Raw genomic sequence first — 19,493 nt, 5'->3', positions numbered from 1 at the left:
ACAGGTGCAGTAACGCTATGTGTGATGCGATCTGCTGGCCTCGACGACCAAGTTTTAAAGTGCAGACTGAAGAGACGACGACGGCTAAACATAAGATACAAGCTCAGACGACACACCGAAGCGACACATTTCGACCTTTCCACGCTCTCTACTGCTCTCACGGGTGTTCAAACCACTGCAAAGATCCTCCTAATAAACCAGTGTTAAGTCAGTAAGAAAACAAGACAATCACGTGACACACTCTGCCCATCTCAGCTCTAGAACACACACTGGCTCACACGCATGCTCCCCATATACAGATCCACACGATTTACTGTGTTGCATTTTTTTTAAGGCAACTGGAGAAAGGTTTCTGTGGCTTATTCTGTCCTGCAACAAATAAACACCATCTCACATGTAGTCTTCCTCTTTTCCTCCTCCTCACTCATCATATCCTTATTATCTATTGGATGGACAGAGGGCTGGTTTCATTTATTATGGCGCTTAAGCCCATAGAAATTAATTAAAACTACTAAAGTAATTTATCAAGTAAAAATAAACAGAACATTTTTTTTAAATGTCTAAATTAATATATAATAGGTGATTTTGGTCACACAAATGCATTTAAAAGACATTTAATTAGGTATAAGGCTTTATGATAAAATGAAAAAGGAATAATAAATAATGCTAAAAATAGTGAACTGTACATGGCTTCAGTCTTCCTTCAGTTTACTGCATATGTGACAGACTGCCATGTCTGTTCTCCTAATGTCACAGGGCTGCTTGGTCTGTTTTTTAATTACATTCAGTGCATGCATGAGCGAGCGGCGTATTAACAGTTGCTCAGCTTGTCATTTGTTAAGGATTCAACTGAGGTGAAAGGACTCTGTATGTGCACGCGTGTTTCCCTGTTGCATATTTGTGACGGCTATATATTGATAGTTGCGGAAACGCGTGGTAGCTTTGAAATACATCTGGATAGGCCATTGCTCTTCAGAGAAATTCAGATCATTTAAAGGTTGCAAAAATGCACGTGAGATGGTGTGTATCTGTTCTTAATATTAAATGCAGCACACTGTCAGTACCATGCAGAGTATTATCGTCTCTCTAAGTTCATTAATCATCTACAATCTATTTAAAATCAGAATAAAACTCCATATGACGCAGTGTTTAAACAATGTACCTACAGTGCCTAAAAAAACAATCTCTCAAAAATAAATATGGATCTGATATCTAAATAATAATCATCTTTTTATGATGTATAAAGTCTGTTATTTGGTATGCCTCTGTCAACCTTTTCAGCTACGTAGTGTGATTGTAATATAAATATAATATACATGGATAACAAAAGCTGTTTCTTTACAAACCATATAAAACCTGAAATAAAATTGTACATGTGGTAACACTTCCTCAGACACTAATTTAATATCAGTTCTAACAACGGGTGCCCTTATCAAAATATAAGACAAGATGAAAACTGACCTCTGATCAGTGTCTGGGGAAAACTCAGCAGGATGTCCCGCCATTAACTGTTATGGTGGGTGATGACATTTCAGCAGTTGATAATAGATTGAGGGTATTTGTGACAGTGAACTTGACCTTTTGCTGACTCCGACAAGACTGAGAACTGGCCCTCCTTGCTGGCTTCCACTAGTTCACAGATTCCAGTCCCTGGAACAGTTTTCAGAGACCGTGACCTGATGTTTTAACACCAAGACTCCAACCCAAAGACTGTGTTAAAAGCAAGGGGAGAAAAAAAACTATTAATCCCTCTTGCTGCTAAGGGCTTCCTCTTTCTCTCTCCTTCATCTGAGGTGAACACCAGACTGACATTGCTTTTTCACTTTTCCGTTCACCTTTTCCAGTCCGTTACAACTAGAACAGAGATGAAGAGGAGACAGAGAGAGGAAGTCGCTCCAAACACCTACACTCCCTACATCCCAGATCTGCACTTGGCTTAAAAACCCCACTGACATCCACGTTACAGTGAGGTTAGGAGTCGACAGGTCTCAGCGTGCTAGTGTGGTGATCAGACTGGCACACATTTCAAAGAAGTCCATGGTGTGTGATCCCTGACGTGGGGTGAGTAGAGGGGAGCTACCGGACAGCGAGCCTGGCAGAGAGGAGCTGAGCTGAGGCAGATCCATTGCTGGGCTTGCTGAGTCAATGCTCAGTCTCGGTCTGTGGAGACCGGCTGTAGAGCCCGACCTCTGAGGAGTGGACGAACCCGATTTAAAGCCCGCTGCCTCAATGATGTCATCTGTGGGCCAGAGGAGCAGAGGATTGCAGCATCAGAATTTTGGTCTTTTGAATTGAATTGAATTTTTATTTTGTTATTGAATTAAAAAAGAGAGTTATTGAATTCAGAATCAATTCCAACAAAAATCTGTGTCTGAAAAAAGACTCTTACTATTACCTATACTTGTATCATCCTGTTTTTCCACACTGTAATTTCTCTATGTGGGTCTGTTCTGTAAACACACTGCCTGACTGTCCTGAGAGAGGATTGTGAGCTAACCCTTTCTTCTATTTTTCCCCTGTGAAAGGTTTTCAGGGGAGTTTTTCCTTACTCAAATCAAGGATCTAAGGAGGACTGTAAAGCCACATGAAGCGAATTTGTGAATGATATGTAAATAAAAATTGCCTTCACTACTCCAAAGGCTAAAATTTCAAATTCAATTCACTCAAAAACAGAAGATGAAAAAAAAGCAGAAGTAGAAGAAGCAGAGGCCAAATTAGTGTGCAATAGCTTATCAGTCTTGTGTATAAATATGTCAAATAAATGAAAAGACTTAGTATGACTTAATATGAGTCAGTGCAGTGATGTTTTGAATCAGTTTTGTTTATCACCAACCATCAATGCTCTTGAAGTCGAGGAGGTAGGATCTGTTGTCCACCTGGTATAGCTGCAGGCTCATTTTCACCAAGTTGCCTGTCACTGGATTCTTCTTCCGCACTCGCAGATGGTACGGGTTCACCACCTGCAACACATATAAAAGTCCCTTTAATTAATGAGTAAGCTTTTGTAATTACTTTGTGTTAATTCACTTGTGTGTGTGTGTGTGTGTGTGTGTGTGTGTGTGTGTGTGTGTGTGTGTGTGTGTGTAAGACATATCCTGTTACCTTCCAGTCAAAGTTGAGCTGTTTCATAGCCCTGTACACCTCAGCCATGATGTCATAGGGTCTGCTCTGGCTCCTGATGCCCAGGTGCCATTTGGCTTTCTTCACTGCCAAAGGTTTAGGCCGAGTGGTGTTGAGAGCATCCAGTGGGCAACGAGCCTTGGGGCTGTCAGCCAGTAGTGGAGGCATCCTCTCTGGGTGGGGTTTAACCCCTGGGGGCAGCAGCATGCCCTCCTCTATAAATGACCCCTGGGGAGGACTGGAGGCCAAGTAGAACTCACTGGCCTGGGTCATGATGCGCCGATTGTCTATGATGAGGTGATAGGCTACTGCTAGCTGATCCTGGATGGACAGATTGAGGAAAAGAAGTTAAAAAAGAGAAAGAAGATAATTCACTGAGGCTACGAAGAGACCTTCAGATTATTAAACAACTCTTATATTATTCCAGAGAATACACTTGTTTAACTTAGTTATAATGCCCTAATCTGATTCATGTATGATACCTAACAAAAGATAAATAGAACTTAATCTCTGCAGGTCTCTGTCCAGTTTCATCAAATTGCAGCTGACTTTGTAACTTTAGACTAATATTCTCCTCTAATATCTCAGCAACTGTCATATCCCTTGTCCATCTCCTAATCCAAGGACTGCTTTACTTTAGAAAGACGTTTTTTTAGCTTTTAACTTAATGTCAAAGCATTCCCTCTATATTTCTGTCGCAGTGCAGAGCTGCTCTGATGATGCCTCAGCCATATTCATCTTTTATAATTGTTTTCAGTCTCCTACTACTGACACTTCCTTCCTTCTGGTCTACTGATTTCTGCACAGTGATTTTTCTCTTTTTTGAAATTGAAACTCGTCCACCAATGGAACATGGAGCCTTATATGAATATTTTAGGGGTGTGGATTATGCTATTGATAAAATCTCATGAACAAGCATTCATCAGAATGAAATGGGCAATTTAAGACAAGTTCAAGTAGTTCAGAGGGTTTGTTAAATCCGACTTGGAAAATTCATACAAGCAAACCTCACAGAGAAAAGTCCAACAGTTAAGATAAAAATACAAAAATGTTCTTGCATGAGGCCTATAGTCACATTGTTTGAAAGCCAAGTGATTTGTGACAAGGTTACACCACCAAAGATGTCCCTGAATGTATAAAAACATAGCATAACAGAGAAAATACAAATATCTTTGTGAAAAGACAGTGAATATGTGTTGTGTACCTGTGGATCCCCGCTAAAGAGACTGGACATGACCTCTGACTCATTGCATTCAAACTTCTCACACACTTCTCTGACTGCCTCTTCGTCCAGGACTGTAGCGTCGTATGATGGGTCCTCAGGGAACAGGTAGCCTGGCAGTTCCTGCTTAAACCACTCGTGCTCCCTGACAGAGAACAGGATAATCCATCAACTCAAACCAATGTCAAGTTGACTCTTTAACTAAACCTAATGTTGATTTTATCCATCGTAAAATGTCATTTAAACTTGAAGGAAGTCAAACTGTTGTCAAACACAGTAGTCTGTTTGAATGACACCTGAGAGGGGGGAGCATTAATGTTACAGACCAATATAGATAACATTTTCTATCGTAACCATAACAAGTCCTGCCTCAAACTGAAAATAATGAACAGATCAATGTGATGTAAAGTGATTAAACCATATGTTGCATTAACCAAATTAATGTTGCTATATATCCATTAAAAATGCAATACTAAGACTAAACAGATAACACTAAAAAAAGCCAGCTATTCATTCTGTAGGGTCAAGTGGCTTCTATTGAAACCACTTGACCCTACAGAATGGCGTCAGTACCTGATGTCTTTGATGGTGGCTCTTTTCAGAGGGTCCACCTGTAGCATGAGCATCAGCAGCGAGGCCACAGAGCGGTTCAGGTACTCTGGGATGTAAAATACTCCTCCTCTGATCTTCTTAAAGAGCGTGGGGACATGCTCATCATCAAAGGGCAGGGTGCCACACAGCAGGGCATACAGGATCACCCCACAGCTCCAGATGTCCACCTCTGGGCCTGCATAGAGCCTGACGGCGAGATGAAAGGATGAGACGGATAAAAAAACTGAACATCCAGACGCACTTTGTTAGTGTTGTAGCTGCAATGAAGAAAAAGGTGGTGCTTTATTTTAACCCCCATTAGGTAGCATTTACGAGCAGTACATAAATACATCAGCTATCCAGTATAATTCAAATATTCATAATTACTGCAGCTGTAAGCAGGTATGATGCCATTCCTCTATGGCCTTAGAGGTTCATTAATGTATATGTCAGCAACTATAACTCCTCCAGTGTTGCAGCCATAACTGCTGTGTAAATAGATAATAGGGGCTTGATAACACAGCACAGCTTGGTTGTTATATAGTAATTGATTGATTTGTTTTGGAGTTTTTGTTTGATTATATTATTGAGTTCAAACATAGAGAGACTCACTTTGATATGTATAGAGGTTTAAAGCTTTATCATGTATTAAGTGAAAATTATAGCTTTTTTATGTCAAGGTTTCAGTCCAAAACATTTTGTTCCTAAAGCCACATAGCTTATTTAATGATGATTATATACTGTAATTGGAATTTATACATTGAGGAAATAAGTTGTGATTATTACTGCAGTAGTACTGTGATCTCACGCACCTTCCTGAGATGACCTCTGGAGCGGCATAGTTGGGTGAGCCACAGCTCGTCCTCAGGAACTCCCCATCTGACATCATGTTTGACAGACCTGTTGGCCGATGACAAACAAACACACGTTAACTTCCCCCTGTCTTTACCTTGAGAGTGGTACAGGCAGTCGATATAATACACTATTATCATACTCTCTATCAGTCCTTTTATAAACACAGGTTACAGAGTACATGACCCGGAGCAGGGTGAGAACTATACACTGAGGATGCCGCTGATATCTTTATCCTCCTTTACCCACCAAGACTCTATAAGCTCTAAACACAAAGCTCCTCTAATTGGATGAGCTTCACTCTGCCTGCCAAGGCCTCAGCCAAACGCTAAACACCAGACACCCTGTAATGTGCTGACCCTTCCCTTTATCTTTTATCCCTGTGCCTTTAACACTCTCTCTCACTGCTCACTAGTGTCTGTTGCTCTCAGCCAAAACACTTCTCCTGCTGTATACCCCTGCTGCAACAACCCCCCCCCCCCCCCCCCCGATTCCTTGCCTATCAGATGACACTGGGCCTCAAGGCTTCCTGCCAGACTTGATATGAGACCTTTCCGTTGCTAGGGGACCTCTCTCCACCCTACACACCCTGCTGTGCACAAGGGTCTTCACATGTTTTTAAATATTTCGGTCTTTCATGGTCATATTACATCAGGCACTGTCTCCTAACCAGTCAGCTTGAAGAATTATTGCACAAGCAATAAGAAAATGTATTCAGTGAAATTAATTCTCATTTAATAATGAGGTTAACAGGTACTTGATTGTGATTTCACACTTTTCCACAGGTGTATAATCAAGTGTGTAATTATGCTTTTCCCTCAATAAACTGTCGTGTGGCTCTTGTCAGGCTGTCTATTACTAGATTAATTCCACTCAACACCACCACCACCACAAACTCTGCCCCTTTTCTCTTCTTCTTCTCCCCTGAACATATTCTGTTATGTTTTCCCTCTTCTTAAATTGCCCCTAACAATTCTTCTGCCAAGCCAATTCCTCCCTCCCTGTAGCTGTAACTCTTTCTCATCCTTTACAAATCTTACCGAAGTCTGCAATCTTGGCGTTTTTGCTGGCGTCCAGCAGGACATTCTCCGGTTTGAGGTCTCTGTGGACCACCATGTGTCTGTGGCAGTAGTCTACAGCTGAGATAATCTGCTGGAAAAGACGGCGTGCCTCTGTGTCCTCCACCTGAAAGACACAATATGAATGGAGATGGTTGGACTGTGGTTGTACTTCTATGATGTATACGTGTTTAACTATATATGAATGTGAGGCAGAATATTATAGAGCAAGCTCAGAAACTGGCCTATTGCACACAAGTGGAAACAATGGTGGATAATGAAGTAATGTGGTGTTTGGTTAAGAACAAATTTACCATGTATGGGTTTGGGCATAACATTGCTATGGCTCAGAGCCCAGATAAAGCTCAAGTAGGACTGTTTTATTAAAACTAGAAGCCAGCCCCAGAAGTGATCACCTCTATCTAAAACAACTGTCAGTATCTGTCTTGAAGGTGTGTGTGTGTGTGTGTGTGTGTGTGTGTGTGTGTGCTCATGGAAGACCATGCTTGACTGTAAATCTCAAAAAACTGCGAACATTTAATGGCGCAGATGTTAAAATAATCATTTATAGCTCTCAGTTATGATGGTGCTGCAGTGATGATGTGTGGGAACACTGCTGTCAAACCAATTTTCATGACTCATAAACCACAAATCAAATCACTTGGAAGTTTGCAACAGCAGTTAAAAGAAGGGAAAAGTGAAAAGTTTTATGCTAAATGTGTGTGAGTGATGAGGATAGGTGCAGTATAAACAATGTGCAAAATGGGAGCATTTTAATCCCTCCAAGAGAATAAGAATAAATGAGTAGTACTCAAATTTATTAAGTAATATCAAAAATATATAAATAATAACATGTAGAAGTATGCATATGACGGCTAATGTCAAGAAAACACCAATTTTAAAAAAAAATCAATGAATCTGTGTTTAATGAAAGGTAGTAGTGCACACTGCTTCACAACAATATTACCATCTTGAGCTGTGGCTGTAAGCTAACAGTTTCTGACTCAGATTTAGCAGTCAATGAATAGATTAAATGACTTACCCGTCCATGTTTGCAGATGTAGTCAAACAGCTCACCCCCAGACACATACTCCATCACCATGAAGAAATCTGTGGGTGTACTTATCACCTGGTACCTAAAACACAAACATACATTTGTATTATTTGTAATGACAAAGACTAACTGAGGATACATTAACCCTTAAGCCTGTTTCATGTCCTAAACCTATGTAGCCATAACTATAAAAATATATCAATGATGGGTTTTTATCTCATATATAAAGTATATCAACACAGTCAAGTGCAGCATAGAGCTACAGAACCAAGCACAAAGAAAGGTGAGGCTGTAACATATGGCTGCTGAGTAAGTGCATTATTTTCATAAAGGTCAGGTGTATTAAATCCTGGCCCAATCTCATGAATGGTTGCTTGTGGGAGATTCTGCACTTCATCACAATCCACTTCATTCCTGTCAAGCTGCGTGTAGCACAACACTGCCAGCACTGTGGGAAAAAATCACCAAATCACTATTTCCTTTTCTGTGTTACATATACACATAAAGAATTTGTAGGAAATGTAAACAGTGAGAGCACTTGAGGGAAATGTTAAGTCATATGATCTAATTCATTTCATTTATTGCCGATTTTACAAAAAGGGCCACTATAATATCACAGTCTGCTTGGTTCAGCGTTACTTCCATGCCTGAAGCTACCTATAAAAGTGCAAGCAGACTGTTTGTGTGTGTGTGTATAAATTAATTATATATTTTTGCCTGTGTTGTATATGTCTATCTCCTCAGTGCTCCACCATCCAGCTCACAACATGAGAGCTCACATATCTTCCATAGCTTACAGAGTGACAGAGGACTAACCCTAACCCTGACCTAAAAATAACACACAGATTGTTGTGAGAGACACAGAGACATGGGCGGACAAGGAGAAAGAGGCCAGTGAGAAGGAAGGAAAGGGAGAGAACGACGGCAAGGTCAAGGGAAAAAACTAAACAAGAAGTGCCAACACACCTTGATGAGGACAAGGATTTAACCATCTAGGAATTACAGCAACTTCTATCATCTTAACTGGAGAGTTGTACTAACCAGAGCAGATTTCTTTTTCTACTCCAAAGCCTGTGTGTGTGTGTGTGTGTGTGTGCGTGTGTGTGCTCTTGCAGGGTTGTGCGTTCTACCTCCTGGGAGCCCTGTGGGCATGCTCAGTACAGTGCAGCTGTAGTAAACAAACAGGAACAAGCAAAGCATGCCACAGCACACAGAAAACATGACCTAGTGCATGGCCCCAAGTTACAACAGCAACTAATTTAACAGAGCTCAGCTATCTCTTGATGTAGACTGTCAGTGGTGAGAGAAGGAGGACATGTCGCCGTTCTGCACTTACAGCTTGATGATGTGTGGGTGTCTGAACAGTTTGAGATTCTGAATCTCTCGTTTGATCTTCCCCACAACATCGAGGCTGCGGATCTTCTGTCTGTTCAGGATCTTTACAGCCACTTTATGGCCCGTCAACTGATGCTCGCCGACTGGAAACAAAAGAATACAGATATGAAGCAGACGCAGCTTATACATAGGCAGTCAGGCACAAAATATGTGGATGCACAATGGAGGTAGAGAGAGGTAATAAAGGTTTGATTTGGAGACTTGTTGCATAGCAGGCTTTCCACAAAAGGCAGCAAATTGTGTTTTTAAGTATGTTTTTGGCTCTGATGTAGCCCTTATTTCCTGGCTTTCTCATTGTTTACGGTGTTGAAGCTATCTGCCTGCGGCTTTGTGCCCACATTGTTATTATAGCTGCCAAAACCCCATTTACAGCTAGACTACAAACACATTATCAGTGATGAAACATTAATACAAAATGTGAATGAAATGCTACAACTTCCACCTAGGGATTTGCCTAAAACGAGTAATCAGTAGCACAATTTTGATTTGAGAATGATTTTAAACTGATTTTTCTTTCTATTACTTGCCAAAATATGCAGAATAATTCCTCCTCAACCGTATTAAAGCCCGATTAAAATGTAGTCATGGCTTCGGGTGGGTTTCCAACCCCTGCTATGTTTAGTTACATCCACCAAACTGCGCACTACAATAACAGGCGAGGTGAGAACGGAGTTAACGCTGAAAGCTCACAAGGTCACACTGGGAACTCAAACACTAGCTAAGAAAACTGAATAAGGTCCTGACATATGCTTCTCTAGTAAAACTTTAAGCCTGTAATGTTTTTCCCCCCGACTTGGTGGGTACTTCACTAGCTAACTCTGGCTATCAATGTGGTAACATATCGGACTATCATTAGCTATACCGTGTATACAAATATTGTCAGTTAATTAAGCTCACACGGTGGGCAAGCTGTGAGCTTCACTGCTGTCCTTTACCGTAAGACAGGGCAAAGAAATGCACCACAACACAAAGTCATACCTGGATATACAATGATAATATGAGTATGACTGTGCATCTCCTCGTAGCCATTGTCTTCCAGGTAATTACACCTGCCATAGCTGATAACAGTAGCTGCAGATAGGCGCTTGGGTGAAAGAATTTGACTTTCAAGCGGCCGGATTCTCAGAACGAATTTACGCTTTAAATTCCTTCCGTTGCTAGCCTTACACCATACAGCTACGCAGACTGCTCACTGACCACCGGTAAATTCAATACTGTCCGTTGAAGGGGGGAGTTGGGGGGGGGGGGCACAGCAACTACTTCATACTCCAGCGGAAACACACAGACGTTCACACTCCGCTCGGCATGACATACAAACATGACTTAACTCTTTACTTTGCCGAATGTCCCCACTCCGAGCGTGTCGCCCAGGATGTAATGGCCGATCTTTACCCTGCCTTCGTGCTTCTGTTGTTGCCGCTCTGCCATCTTCTCCGTTACCGACGGCTGGGTTCGCTCGGTGCGGTGGGTGGGTGGGTGTGCTGCCTGCCTGCCTGCGGGGAGCACGGAGGGGCGGGGCAAGGGAGAACCACAGATGACGGTCAGGTTTTTACTTTGAATATTGTAGCAGGAAAACGCAGTCGCTTTTCTCTTTCCATATGCATAAACGATGCGTACGCACACAAAAAAACATGCATACGTAATTCCTGGTATTTGTAAACACAGAAGGTGCGATGAGAATGAGCCATTCTTCACACCAGGCGCACACATGTATTTTCTAAAAGGCGATCTGAGGGTGAGGCGATGAAGTGGACATAAAATATGAGGTGGGAGGTGGAATCTTAAAGTATAACATCGTTCTTTGGTTTATAACCAGCTACACGTATGGTGTGATTTCTTGCGTTTACACAGCAATTTACAAACGACATGTTTATTAATAATTTGGTGTGATTCATTTTTATCATTCTTTTAATTCACAGGGGAGTAAGAAAAAAAGTCAATTTTAACAATTTTTTATCCTTAGTTGTGACACACCTTGTGGAGTCGGTTTAGATGTGAGAGTCGAAACGAATCGTTGCATTTCTTAGATGGTTTACAGGTCCATGTAGGCTAATGAATTAATGATCAGGACGGTATAAAGAGCCGCACAACCGTGCGTAATAGTCGCGCGTAATGACAGCTGTTCTGCTGTTGGGGAACCTCGCAACACAATCGGTGAAACTGCACTTCTTCTTTCCCGTTTGTTTCATTGCCAGGTGTAGACTACCGATCGGTGGGGCAGGCGGCGAATTGATATGGAAACGGGTCGGTCAAGGCGTGTCTTCATCCATTAGTGGTTAATTGTGGGAGTGGAAATGATGCTTGTGCACTTGCGCCCAGTTCCCTTATTGGCTGAGATTTAGGCTATATGTACGCACAGCTTTATAAATCTGACGAAAAGATTGCGTATGCATATTTCTGACTTTGTGCGTACACACAGTTTTGGTCGTAAAGTTATATAAGTTATACATGTGGCCCAAGGTGTCATCTGTCATAAACCAGAGCCTGTGTGCCATACAAGTGTTCCGGCTGATGACGTCCGATATGGGTATAAATATGAGATGTACGATTGATTTCTTGGGTTTGTTGTAATAAACAACTTCAATTCTCGGTGCATAAGTCTTCTCACATATCGTGTCACATTTATCTTAATTTGCTTGTCCCAATCTCAGCCCTATATAGTCTCTAACAGGCTGGTCTGTGAAGTGAAATTACTGTTGGGTTGCCAACAAGGTAGGTGAGTTGTTTATATTTAACCACTAGATGGCAGAGCGACTTTAGGCTATGTCATTACAATCCAGCATGACTGTAACAGCTGCTTTGTCCTATGCACACTTGAACCTACTCTGAGATTGGAAAACAATAGTTGAAGTGGTGTGTAGTAGTAGTAGTAGTAGTAGCTAGTAGTAGTAGTAGTAGTAGCTTTATTGTCATTATTAGATTAGATTAGATTAGATTAGATTAGATTAGAAACATTTTATTAATCCCCTAGAGGAGAAACTCATTTGCCACCAAACCGCTCATACATTCAACAATACGGACAATACAATCGGGTAAATAAATACATATATAAATAAATAAAACACATTAGAAACGTGATCTACTGCATTGGATCAGAGCTACAACTAAAACTGTTGAAAAACAGAGAAGAGAACATTTAAGGCACTTAAAATCAATTTAAGACATAAATAAAACTGATAATCTATAAGGGCAATGAAAGTACAATATGCAATATAAAAAGGTGCAAACACAGCAAACAGCAGCAATGCTTGTTGTAACACTAGGCCATATATAAACAATTGAAACAATTTAAGGCACACTTAGATATTATTACACAAAAATAGTTTTGATTTGTAGTCCTCCAGGCAGTGTGTGTGGGTGAGTGGGATCAGGCCATGTTCATTAGTTTTACAGCTTGGGGGAGGAAGCTGTTTTTCAGTCTTGACATTCAAACATTACTTTTCATTCACTGTGCTACATTTTTCAGCGCAGATTTTAACATGAATATTTCAAAAGAAAATGACACAGCAAAGAGCTTTAATTATTCTTAGGATGAAATTGAGGTTAGGGGGCATATAACCCCATCTCTAACAACATGACCGCTTTGAAGCGCTCTGGAGCAGACGCGCCAGTGCGCTTGTCATACCGTGCGTTCTCGCTGGGGGCGCTATGGGACTGCACTGTTGTGTCCCCCGTCCTGGACCTCTCAGTCTGAGAAAGTTTTCCATGAAGGGATGGTGGAGGTGATTACCAACCGCTAGCGGAGAGAGAGAGGAGGGCTGAGCCTTGAAGCTGCTGGGGAACTTGAAGAGAGCAGGGGGAGGAGGAGAAGAAGGATTGATATAACAAGAGCTGTCGATGCACAGCGCAATTCTCACTCACTCCAAGTCTTTGAACCAAGACCGATAAAGGGGAGCGGGCTTTCCATTCATTTCGAGCGCACGCAACTTTTCTTGTGTGGCACTAAAGCGTAACGATTCACCAGATATTATTCAAGTGTTTTTTTATGTTTTAATTTTTTTGTAAAAGTGAAATACGAGACATCAGCAGATCAGAAACGTTTACGAGACCTCCGAGTTTGGGAAGTTTTGTTTCCAGTAGAATTGCATGACATTTCTTTAAAGGACTTGAGAGCCTGACAGAGTTTCTTCACATACCGCGTGGTGTGGGATTTGGAGCTGAAACGGGGAGTTCTCAAATGCAAAAGTACATGTATGAGAAAGCAATGGCACAAGAGACAAGAAACGGAGGAACCTCTACGTTAAACAACAACAATGGTGTTGACAACAGCAAGAAGAAACTGCTTATAGCGCTGGACATCATCTGTCTTCTTCTTGGTAAGTTTATACATAAGTTTAGACTAAATATTCCACCCTGTTATAATTTGAAATGTTTACTGTTTGGTCACACATCAGCTGATTGGACTGGGGGGGATAATTCAGACACTTTGCGTATTGTATTCACACTAAATAAATTGTAACAATAAATAAGTTAAACTGGCGCGCTTTCTAATGGTTGCCAATAAAAGCCTTATCGTTTTAAAAGTATTGCTTGTTATCTGCAGCCACAAGACAACTTAATCTGCAACATCCCCTTATCATCCAGCTCCACCTCACCATCCCATGCCAGAGAGGCACTGAACTAAACACTGGCTACGCTCAACACAAAACTGTACTGACATCTATCAAATAAGACCGCACAATGAAATCAACTAAGCGACATGTGTATTGACCCATTCATAAGTATATAATAAAGCGGGTTGTAACAAAACAACATCAATTTTTTCTGACACACTGATTGACTGACACACATATGGTTGCTCCCAGCTGATGTTGTCATCATATAATATATTGATCATGTCAAAGTCCGCGCAGCATCACTGGCACCGATGTGTTTGTGCTTCTGTAGCCCTGGGCATTAATGTTTTGAAGTGTTGTAACCTGCCCTTTTACTGCCCTTTAAATAGCCCACAACACCCCTCCTGTGCCCCCATCACCTTGTTCATCTAACCCTAAAGCTCCAGAGGTGACACTCCAAAAAGAGCTGTCCATAGATTTTACTGAAGTCAAAAAATCGAAGTCTAATTACGATATTGATGTGTGTATGATTAAAGTGTCAGTGAAGTGGTCTTTACTCCTCTGATTTGCTCTAACAGGCAACTTGTTTGTGATGTAGAGTTTGTGTGTTAGTCCCAACTTGTTATTCTACAAGCGTCCCATCCACATTGAGACCCCCACACACACACACACATCAGTTATGTGTGTGTTGCTTTGATAGCTGGTTTGTTTTTGGCTGTTGTCACTGTAGCCCAGTCCTTTTACTTTTCTAGCGCCAGTGGCCCCCCTTTCTCTTCTCTCTGTTTTCAATCCCCCCGTCTCTCCTTTCTCTCTTTTAGAAAAGGATTATGGGAGTCGTGCTTAACTTCTACACATTCTCTCCCAGAACCCTGCAAATCCCTGGCCAGCTGCCCCTGATCACTTGAAATTGCTTTCTCTCTCCCTTGCTGTCTCCAACTCTCTATCGAGCCCTCTTTCTCGCTCTCTGTCCAGGGGAATGCGTGGAATAATTGCTTAAGCATGTGTTGTGGCAGGGGGAATGCCTCTCCAATCTAACGGAGAGATGGAGAAACGGGACCCGTGGCTGACCAGGCATTAGGGGAGCAGGTGGGAGCCTCACCAACAGCTCAATGGAAAAACTGAAGCATCACCAGTAGTAACTAAATGTGACATTGCCACACAGGAGCAGAATTTTATTGCCCGAGATGTTACAAATGGTGCAGATTAACTCCACATTCTCCTACGCACTGTGTAGAAGATCTGCTTGACAGACACAAAGTTTTCCAGTGGGTTTATATTGGTTTTCTTATTAAAGAACCTCAGACAGTGATAGGCTGTTTTATCTGCACTCTTATAAATGTAGATGAGTTTTTAGCGCATGTGGAGTGAATTTCCTGCGTAAACCAACTTCCGTCAGTGGTAAAAAAAAAAAAAAAAGGCTTTACAGTCAGGGTTTTTACCATGTAAGGAGAGCACACACACATATGCATGTAAACACACACACACACACACACACATTACATGTAAACATGCAGATACACACAGACACAAATGGTCACACGCATTCTCCTTTGTCATGCTAAACACAATCTGGCTGTCCCGTGATGATTGGTTGGCCCACTTTAGTGGTTTGTAGGGGTGTGGGGGGGGTACACATGGGGGGTTCATCAGTGAGTGGGGGGACAAGGGGGTTAAAAGAGGGAAGGAGAAAGACCAGGAGAAAGGGGGGTTATCAGGGGGTCCTGAAAGAGGAATGTGGGTGTGTAGTGGGCTCAGAAGAATGCATGATCTTGAATGGGCTTTGTTCTGTGTATGTGTGTGTGTATCAGTAAGAGAAAAGAAAGACATAGTATACACCATACAACACCATACAACACCATACAACTAGTTAATGCATAAATATCTCGTTACCTTTAATTAGTTCCTATCTGCCAGCTGGTGCTGGTGGTCACACACGGACACCTTTCCATACATTGCCAGTGTGCCCCACAGTCACACACCCTCAGGCATGGCTAATGATTCTGTTTGCATAAAAGACATCTGAGGCCATCCATAATCACACACATGGGGACAGGACATGCACACACCAACACACATGTACAAACTAAAAAAGGGTCCCTTCCTTTTGTTGCTTCTGGTAATCAAAGCTAATGATGCATAAATACAGCAGGATCGGGACGGGGAAGGATAACCACACACACATGCACACACAATCACCCGGCACTCCACCTCTGAGACCAGAGTTACATTGTGCGCTTTTGGCAGCTGAGTTCAAGCATCATCTGCTGATTCCACCTTGGCTCGGGTTCCACTGTTACTGAGCAGCCGAACTGATTTAGAAACACTATAAGGAGCTCGCACAAACACTGTACACTATAAATACACAAACTACACCGCAGACTGTTGAATTTCATTCTTCTCTGTCTCGCATGCTCTCCTGAACATGGCTGCACATGACCCGATACCCTGCTATCATCCAGTTTAAAATGGATGTTTATTGTGAAAACACTCTGTGAAGAGACACCGACTTGAGCTTTGCGGAAACCATACCTCTAAAAGTAGCCTCACCGACAGACTGATTAACTTTTATACCATTTTTGCACAATGTGTGTTTGCCTCTGCGTGTTTATTAGTGGGAGTGAGGATGCGAAGGATGGACCATTCAGAGTTGAAGCTTTTTTTTTAAAAAAAGAATATGAACATGGATTATCCAGGATTGGCTTAATTAACACTCAGCTGGTTTTAACAGCTCCAGAAGGGATGTTGCTATAGAGACCAATTACTCTATTTATTAGACAGTGGATTGTGTAAGATCGCAAAACTTCATCTACGTTTGTTAAAAGCCTTTTTCTATCAGCATCTCACATATTTGTTTTTATCTGTGATATAGTCCGGTGTTCAGTGACATGATTTTCCATGAGCGACAGACAGGCAGATTGTTATTAGCAGCAGAGGAGTGAAACCTTTTGCTCCCCAGGAATCAGCTTCATAACTGACCCTGGTGCATTAACCCTATATGGCTCTAACCCACTCCTGCCTCCCCATTAGCTGCTATAGCATTACAGCAGTCAGTCACACAGCCCCTCATTAAAGCTGGAGAGGTTTAACCTCTACCTCTCCAGGCCTTAGCCACTTCAATCCTAAGCCGCTCTACAAATATTTCCCAGAATTTCTCAAATTCTTCATCTTGACTGCAGTACCGTGGCCAAAGACTCTTGATGTGACATCTGGTACAGTTTTGTGAGCAAGTTAACCAGGGGGCATCGTGTGTGTGTGTGTGTGTGTGTGTGTGTGTGTGTATAGCTCAGGAAAGGGTGGGAAACGGAAAGGTAGTGTCGGTCAGAGGTAGGTGTGGTTGTGAAACGAAATCCTGTCCATTTTTTGCCGCACAGCCCATTTCCATTCTTCCCCCCTCTTCCTTCCCTCCCTTCGCCCTCCCCACTTAAGCCGGTCTTCCCTCTTCTTGACTTCATCTATATCAATAACGAACCCAGAAATGGAATGACAGAGCATTAGAAGAAAAAGCCTTGAACCCTATAAAAAGAACAGATTAATTAATACATTGTGTATGATTATAGTTGAGTACAATTCAATATTTCGTATAATGTACCAAAGAAATCACATTTAAATGTAAGGGAGTTTTTTAGTACCTCAGAGAATCATTCTGACAACAGATTAGTAGTTTTTGCCAAATGTCAAGTGGAAAACTGTAATCAAACAGAATGTGGGAGGGCCTCACACACAAACCCAAACACAGGCTCACATCCAAAGCTGTTGACCTTAATCTCAGGTCAAATATTCCCACGGGTTTCTGAATGAGTCTATCTGTGCAGAGGCAGCAGTCGACTGAGAAGAGCAGTGCACTGGAGTACCTGTGGCTAGATTTTTATAGATACATGAAAAGAGCAAGAGATAGATCTAAATGCCTGCAGGTGCACACTAATTCTGTTAGACTTTGTATTCCCACCCAAAAGCATTTATTTTTCCATAATCTGCCATGTCAAGCTTCACTAATTTGGCTGTTTGAATAGTCAGCAGAACTTGTCAAGCTCCCAGAGGGACCATGCTAAGATCTGGTGAGAAGAAGAATTGAAGTTATATGGTTTTTTTGTGAGTGTTTCAGTCCCAATATTGATGCTCCTTGTCAGTCTATTCTTCTGTTTGACAGATAAGGTCAAAGGTCAAGCAGAAAATAGACTCATATAGGACAAGTGCCTGCAGTGCTCTCTGTATGACATTTCCTGCACTCAAACACTGCCGTGGGCTTGGTGCAGACATTCAATGGACATGCACAGAAGAATATGTAATATCAGTCTGAGCATTCACATATATTACCTCATGAGTAGCCTATGGAGAATCGTTGTATGTATGGTATTTACAGTGTGATTACATCAGTGTATGCATGCCATTGTGTTATCTGTGGCTTTAGGGAGCAACCTGTGGTGAGTTGTGGTGTGAGTTTTATACCTGCAGGACAAGGCGAGGCAAGGCCTATTTAGAAGGTGAGGGGTGTCCTCTGGCAGGAGAGCATCATTGTGTTATGTAACAGATAGAAGATCAGCAGATGCTCTTGACAACAGTCATGGCCATGGGGCTACTGGCCCTCCAAGAATGTACGTAATTTTATGCATTTTTGTGTGGAGGTATATTTTTGTATGTGTCGTGATGGAGAGTAGTGGTGGTTTTGTGGCAAGACTGGTTTGTGTCACATTCCAGCCTGTCGTTGTGACATGTGGCTGGTTTCTGCTGGTGCAGGAGTTAAATAACAAACCCCTGGGGTTTGTGTCTGCGCAGGGTTGCTATTAGAGGTGTGTGGGTGTGAGCGTGTGCATGTGTGTCCTGTGGGGTTTATGAGGGAGAGGGAGCACCCAGAGCTGTCATTATATGGACTCTACAGCCTGAAGGGTAAAACGTCTGTTTATGTGTGTGCTTATGTCTGCAATGTGTGTGTGTGTGTGTGTGTGTGTGTGTGTGAGAGTGGGTATTATGCGTGATGCATCTGTGGCTCCTTTTGTGTGTGTCTTGTCCCATGTGGTTCCCGTGGGCAAGCTGTAGGCATCAGGTTTATTGATGTGACTGTCTCTTTGTGCTAGTACAGAAACCAGACACACTCATCTCTTTTAACTCCTTAATCAGGGTCTCCATCTTAGCAAACAGTTAAATTGCACAATAAAACAAAGACTGAATTTTGGCAACAGTTGAGCAACAGCTTGTAGTTTACACTTTGACTACAATAGTGTAGTGAAGCCCCTCCTGTCTCTCTCCACGCTCTCATCTATGATTATATCCTTCTCAGGTAAACACCCTTTAAATGCTTATTTAGATCAACCAGGATTACTGGGCAGCTCCCTACCATAAACTTTTGTTAGCAGTCATTCTTGTATGTGTTTAGGTGTTTAAGTGTGTTTGAGTTTGCATTGTGTGTTGTAAATGAACATTTTGTAGAATTCTGTGTGTGGTCACTAAGCTCATTCATAAACATATGATTATCCTTAACATCCATCAAAATGTGAACTCTGAGGTTTGCACAGTTGTGTTTCTGTCTTTTTAGGTTACATGCAGTTCTGTTAGTTACAATTGGATCAGCTTGACTCTCTGAGTGCTGGCACTTTAATTTAAATGAGAGCAGAGGCCGTAGATGATCTTAAACAGCAGTGTTTCATCAT

At 41.9% G+C, this 19,493-nt stretch overlaps 2 protein-coding genes across 5 annotated transcripts in view; one reads left to right on the top strand and one right to left on the bottom strand.

The window, feature by feature from the left end:
* Positions 1-1,918: 1,918 nt before the first annotated feature.
* On the bottom strand, positions 1,919-10,720 carry prkaa2 (protein kinase, AMP-activated, alpha 2 catalytic subunit). 3 transcript variants are annotated; one of them, XM_053322757.1, is made up of 10 exons: positions 10,621-10,720; positions 9,234-9,375; positions 7,838-7,979; positions 6,826-6,970; positions 5,746-5,833; positions 4,916-5,140; positions 4,325-4,487; positions 3,103-3,441; positions 2,834-2,960; positions 1,919-2,239 (listed from the first exon to the last, which is right to left on the bottom strand). In XM_053322757.1, the coding sequence occupies exons 1-10, from the start codon at positions 10,718-10,720 to the stop codon at positions 1,989-1,991; spliced, it is 1,722 nt and encodes a 573-aa protein (XP_053178732.1). In that variant the 3' UTR covers positions 1,919-1,988. The 3 variants fall into 3 exon arrangements, with proteins under 3 accessions (XP_053178732.1, XP_053178734.1, XP_053178733.1); XM_053322759.1 differs by having other exon boundaries at positions 3,103-3,448; positions 4,320-4,487; positions 7,886-7,979; XM_053322758.1 differs by having other exon boundaries at positions 7,886-7,979.
* Positions 10,721-13,008: 2,288 nt separating this feature from the next.
* plpp3 (phospholipid phosphatase 3) overlaps positions 13,009-19,493 on the top strand; it is a 30,413-nt gene continuing 23,928 nt past the window's right edge. For both annotated transcript variants that reach the window (XM_053322761.1, XM_053322762.1), the window contains exon 1: positions 13,009-13,608. In XM_053322761.1, the coding sequence (XP_053178736.1) occupies positions 13,470-13,608 (139 nt within the window). In that variant the 5' untranslated portion in view covers positions 13,009-13,469. The remainder of the gene's footprint in view (positions 13,609-19,493) is intronic.

Source organism: Scomber japonicus, chromosome 7, assembly GCF_027409825.1.
Source record: "Scomber japonicus isolate fScoJap1 chromosome 7, fScoJap1.pri, whole genome shotgun sequence".
Lineage (NCBI taxonomy): Eukaryota > Metazoa > Chordata > Actinopteri > Scombriformes > Scombridae > Scomber > Scomber japonicus.
The sequence above is the reverse complement of the archived record's forward strand: the minus strand, read 5'-3'. Positions and strand labels throughout refer to the sequence as shown.

Excerpts from the sequence above, each read along its gene's own strand:
- prkaa2 (XM_053322757.1), bottom strand. The coding sequence starts at position 10,720 with ATGGCAGAGCGGCAACAACAGAAGCACGAAGGCAGGGTAAAGATCGGC. Across the intron at positions 4,488-4,915 it reads GCCACCATCAAAGACATCAG|GGAGCACGAGTGGTTTAAGC; the intron begins GTACTGACGCCA and ends GTTCTCTGTCAG. Across the intron at positions 2,240-2,833 it reads CGACTTCAAGAGCATTGATG|ATGACATCATTGAGGCAGCG; the intron begins GTTGGTGATAAA and ends TCTGGCCCACAG.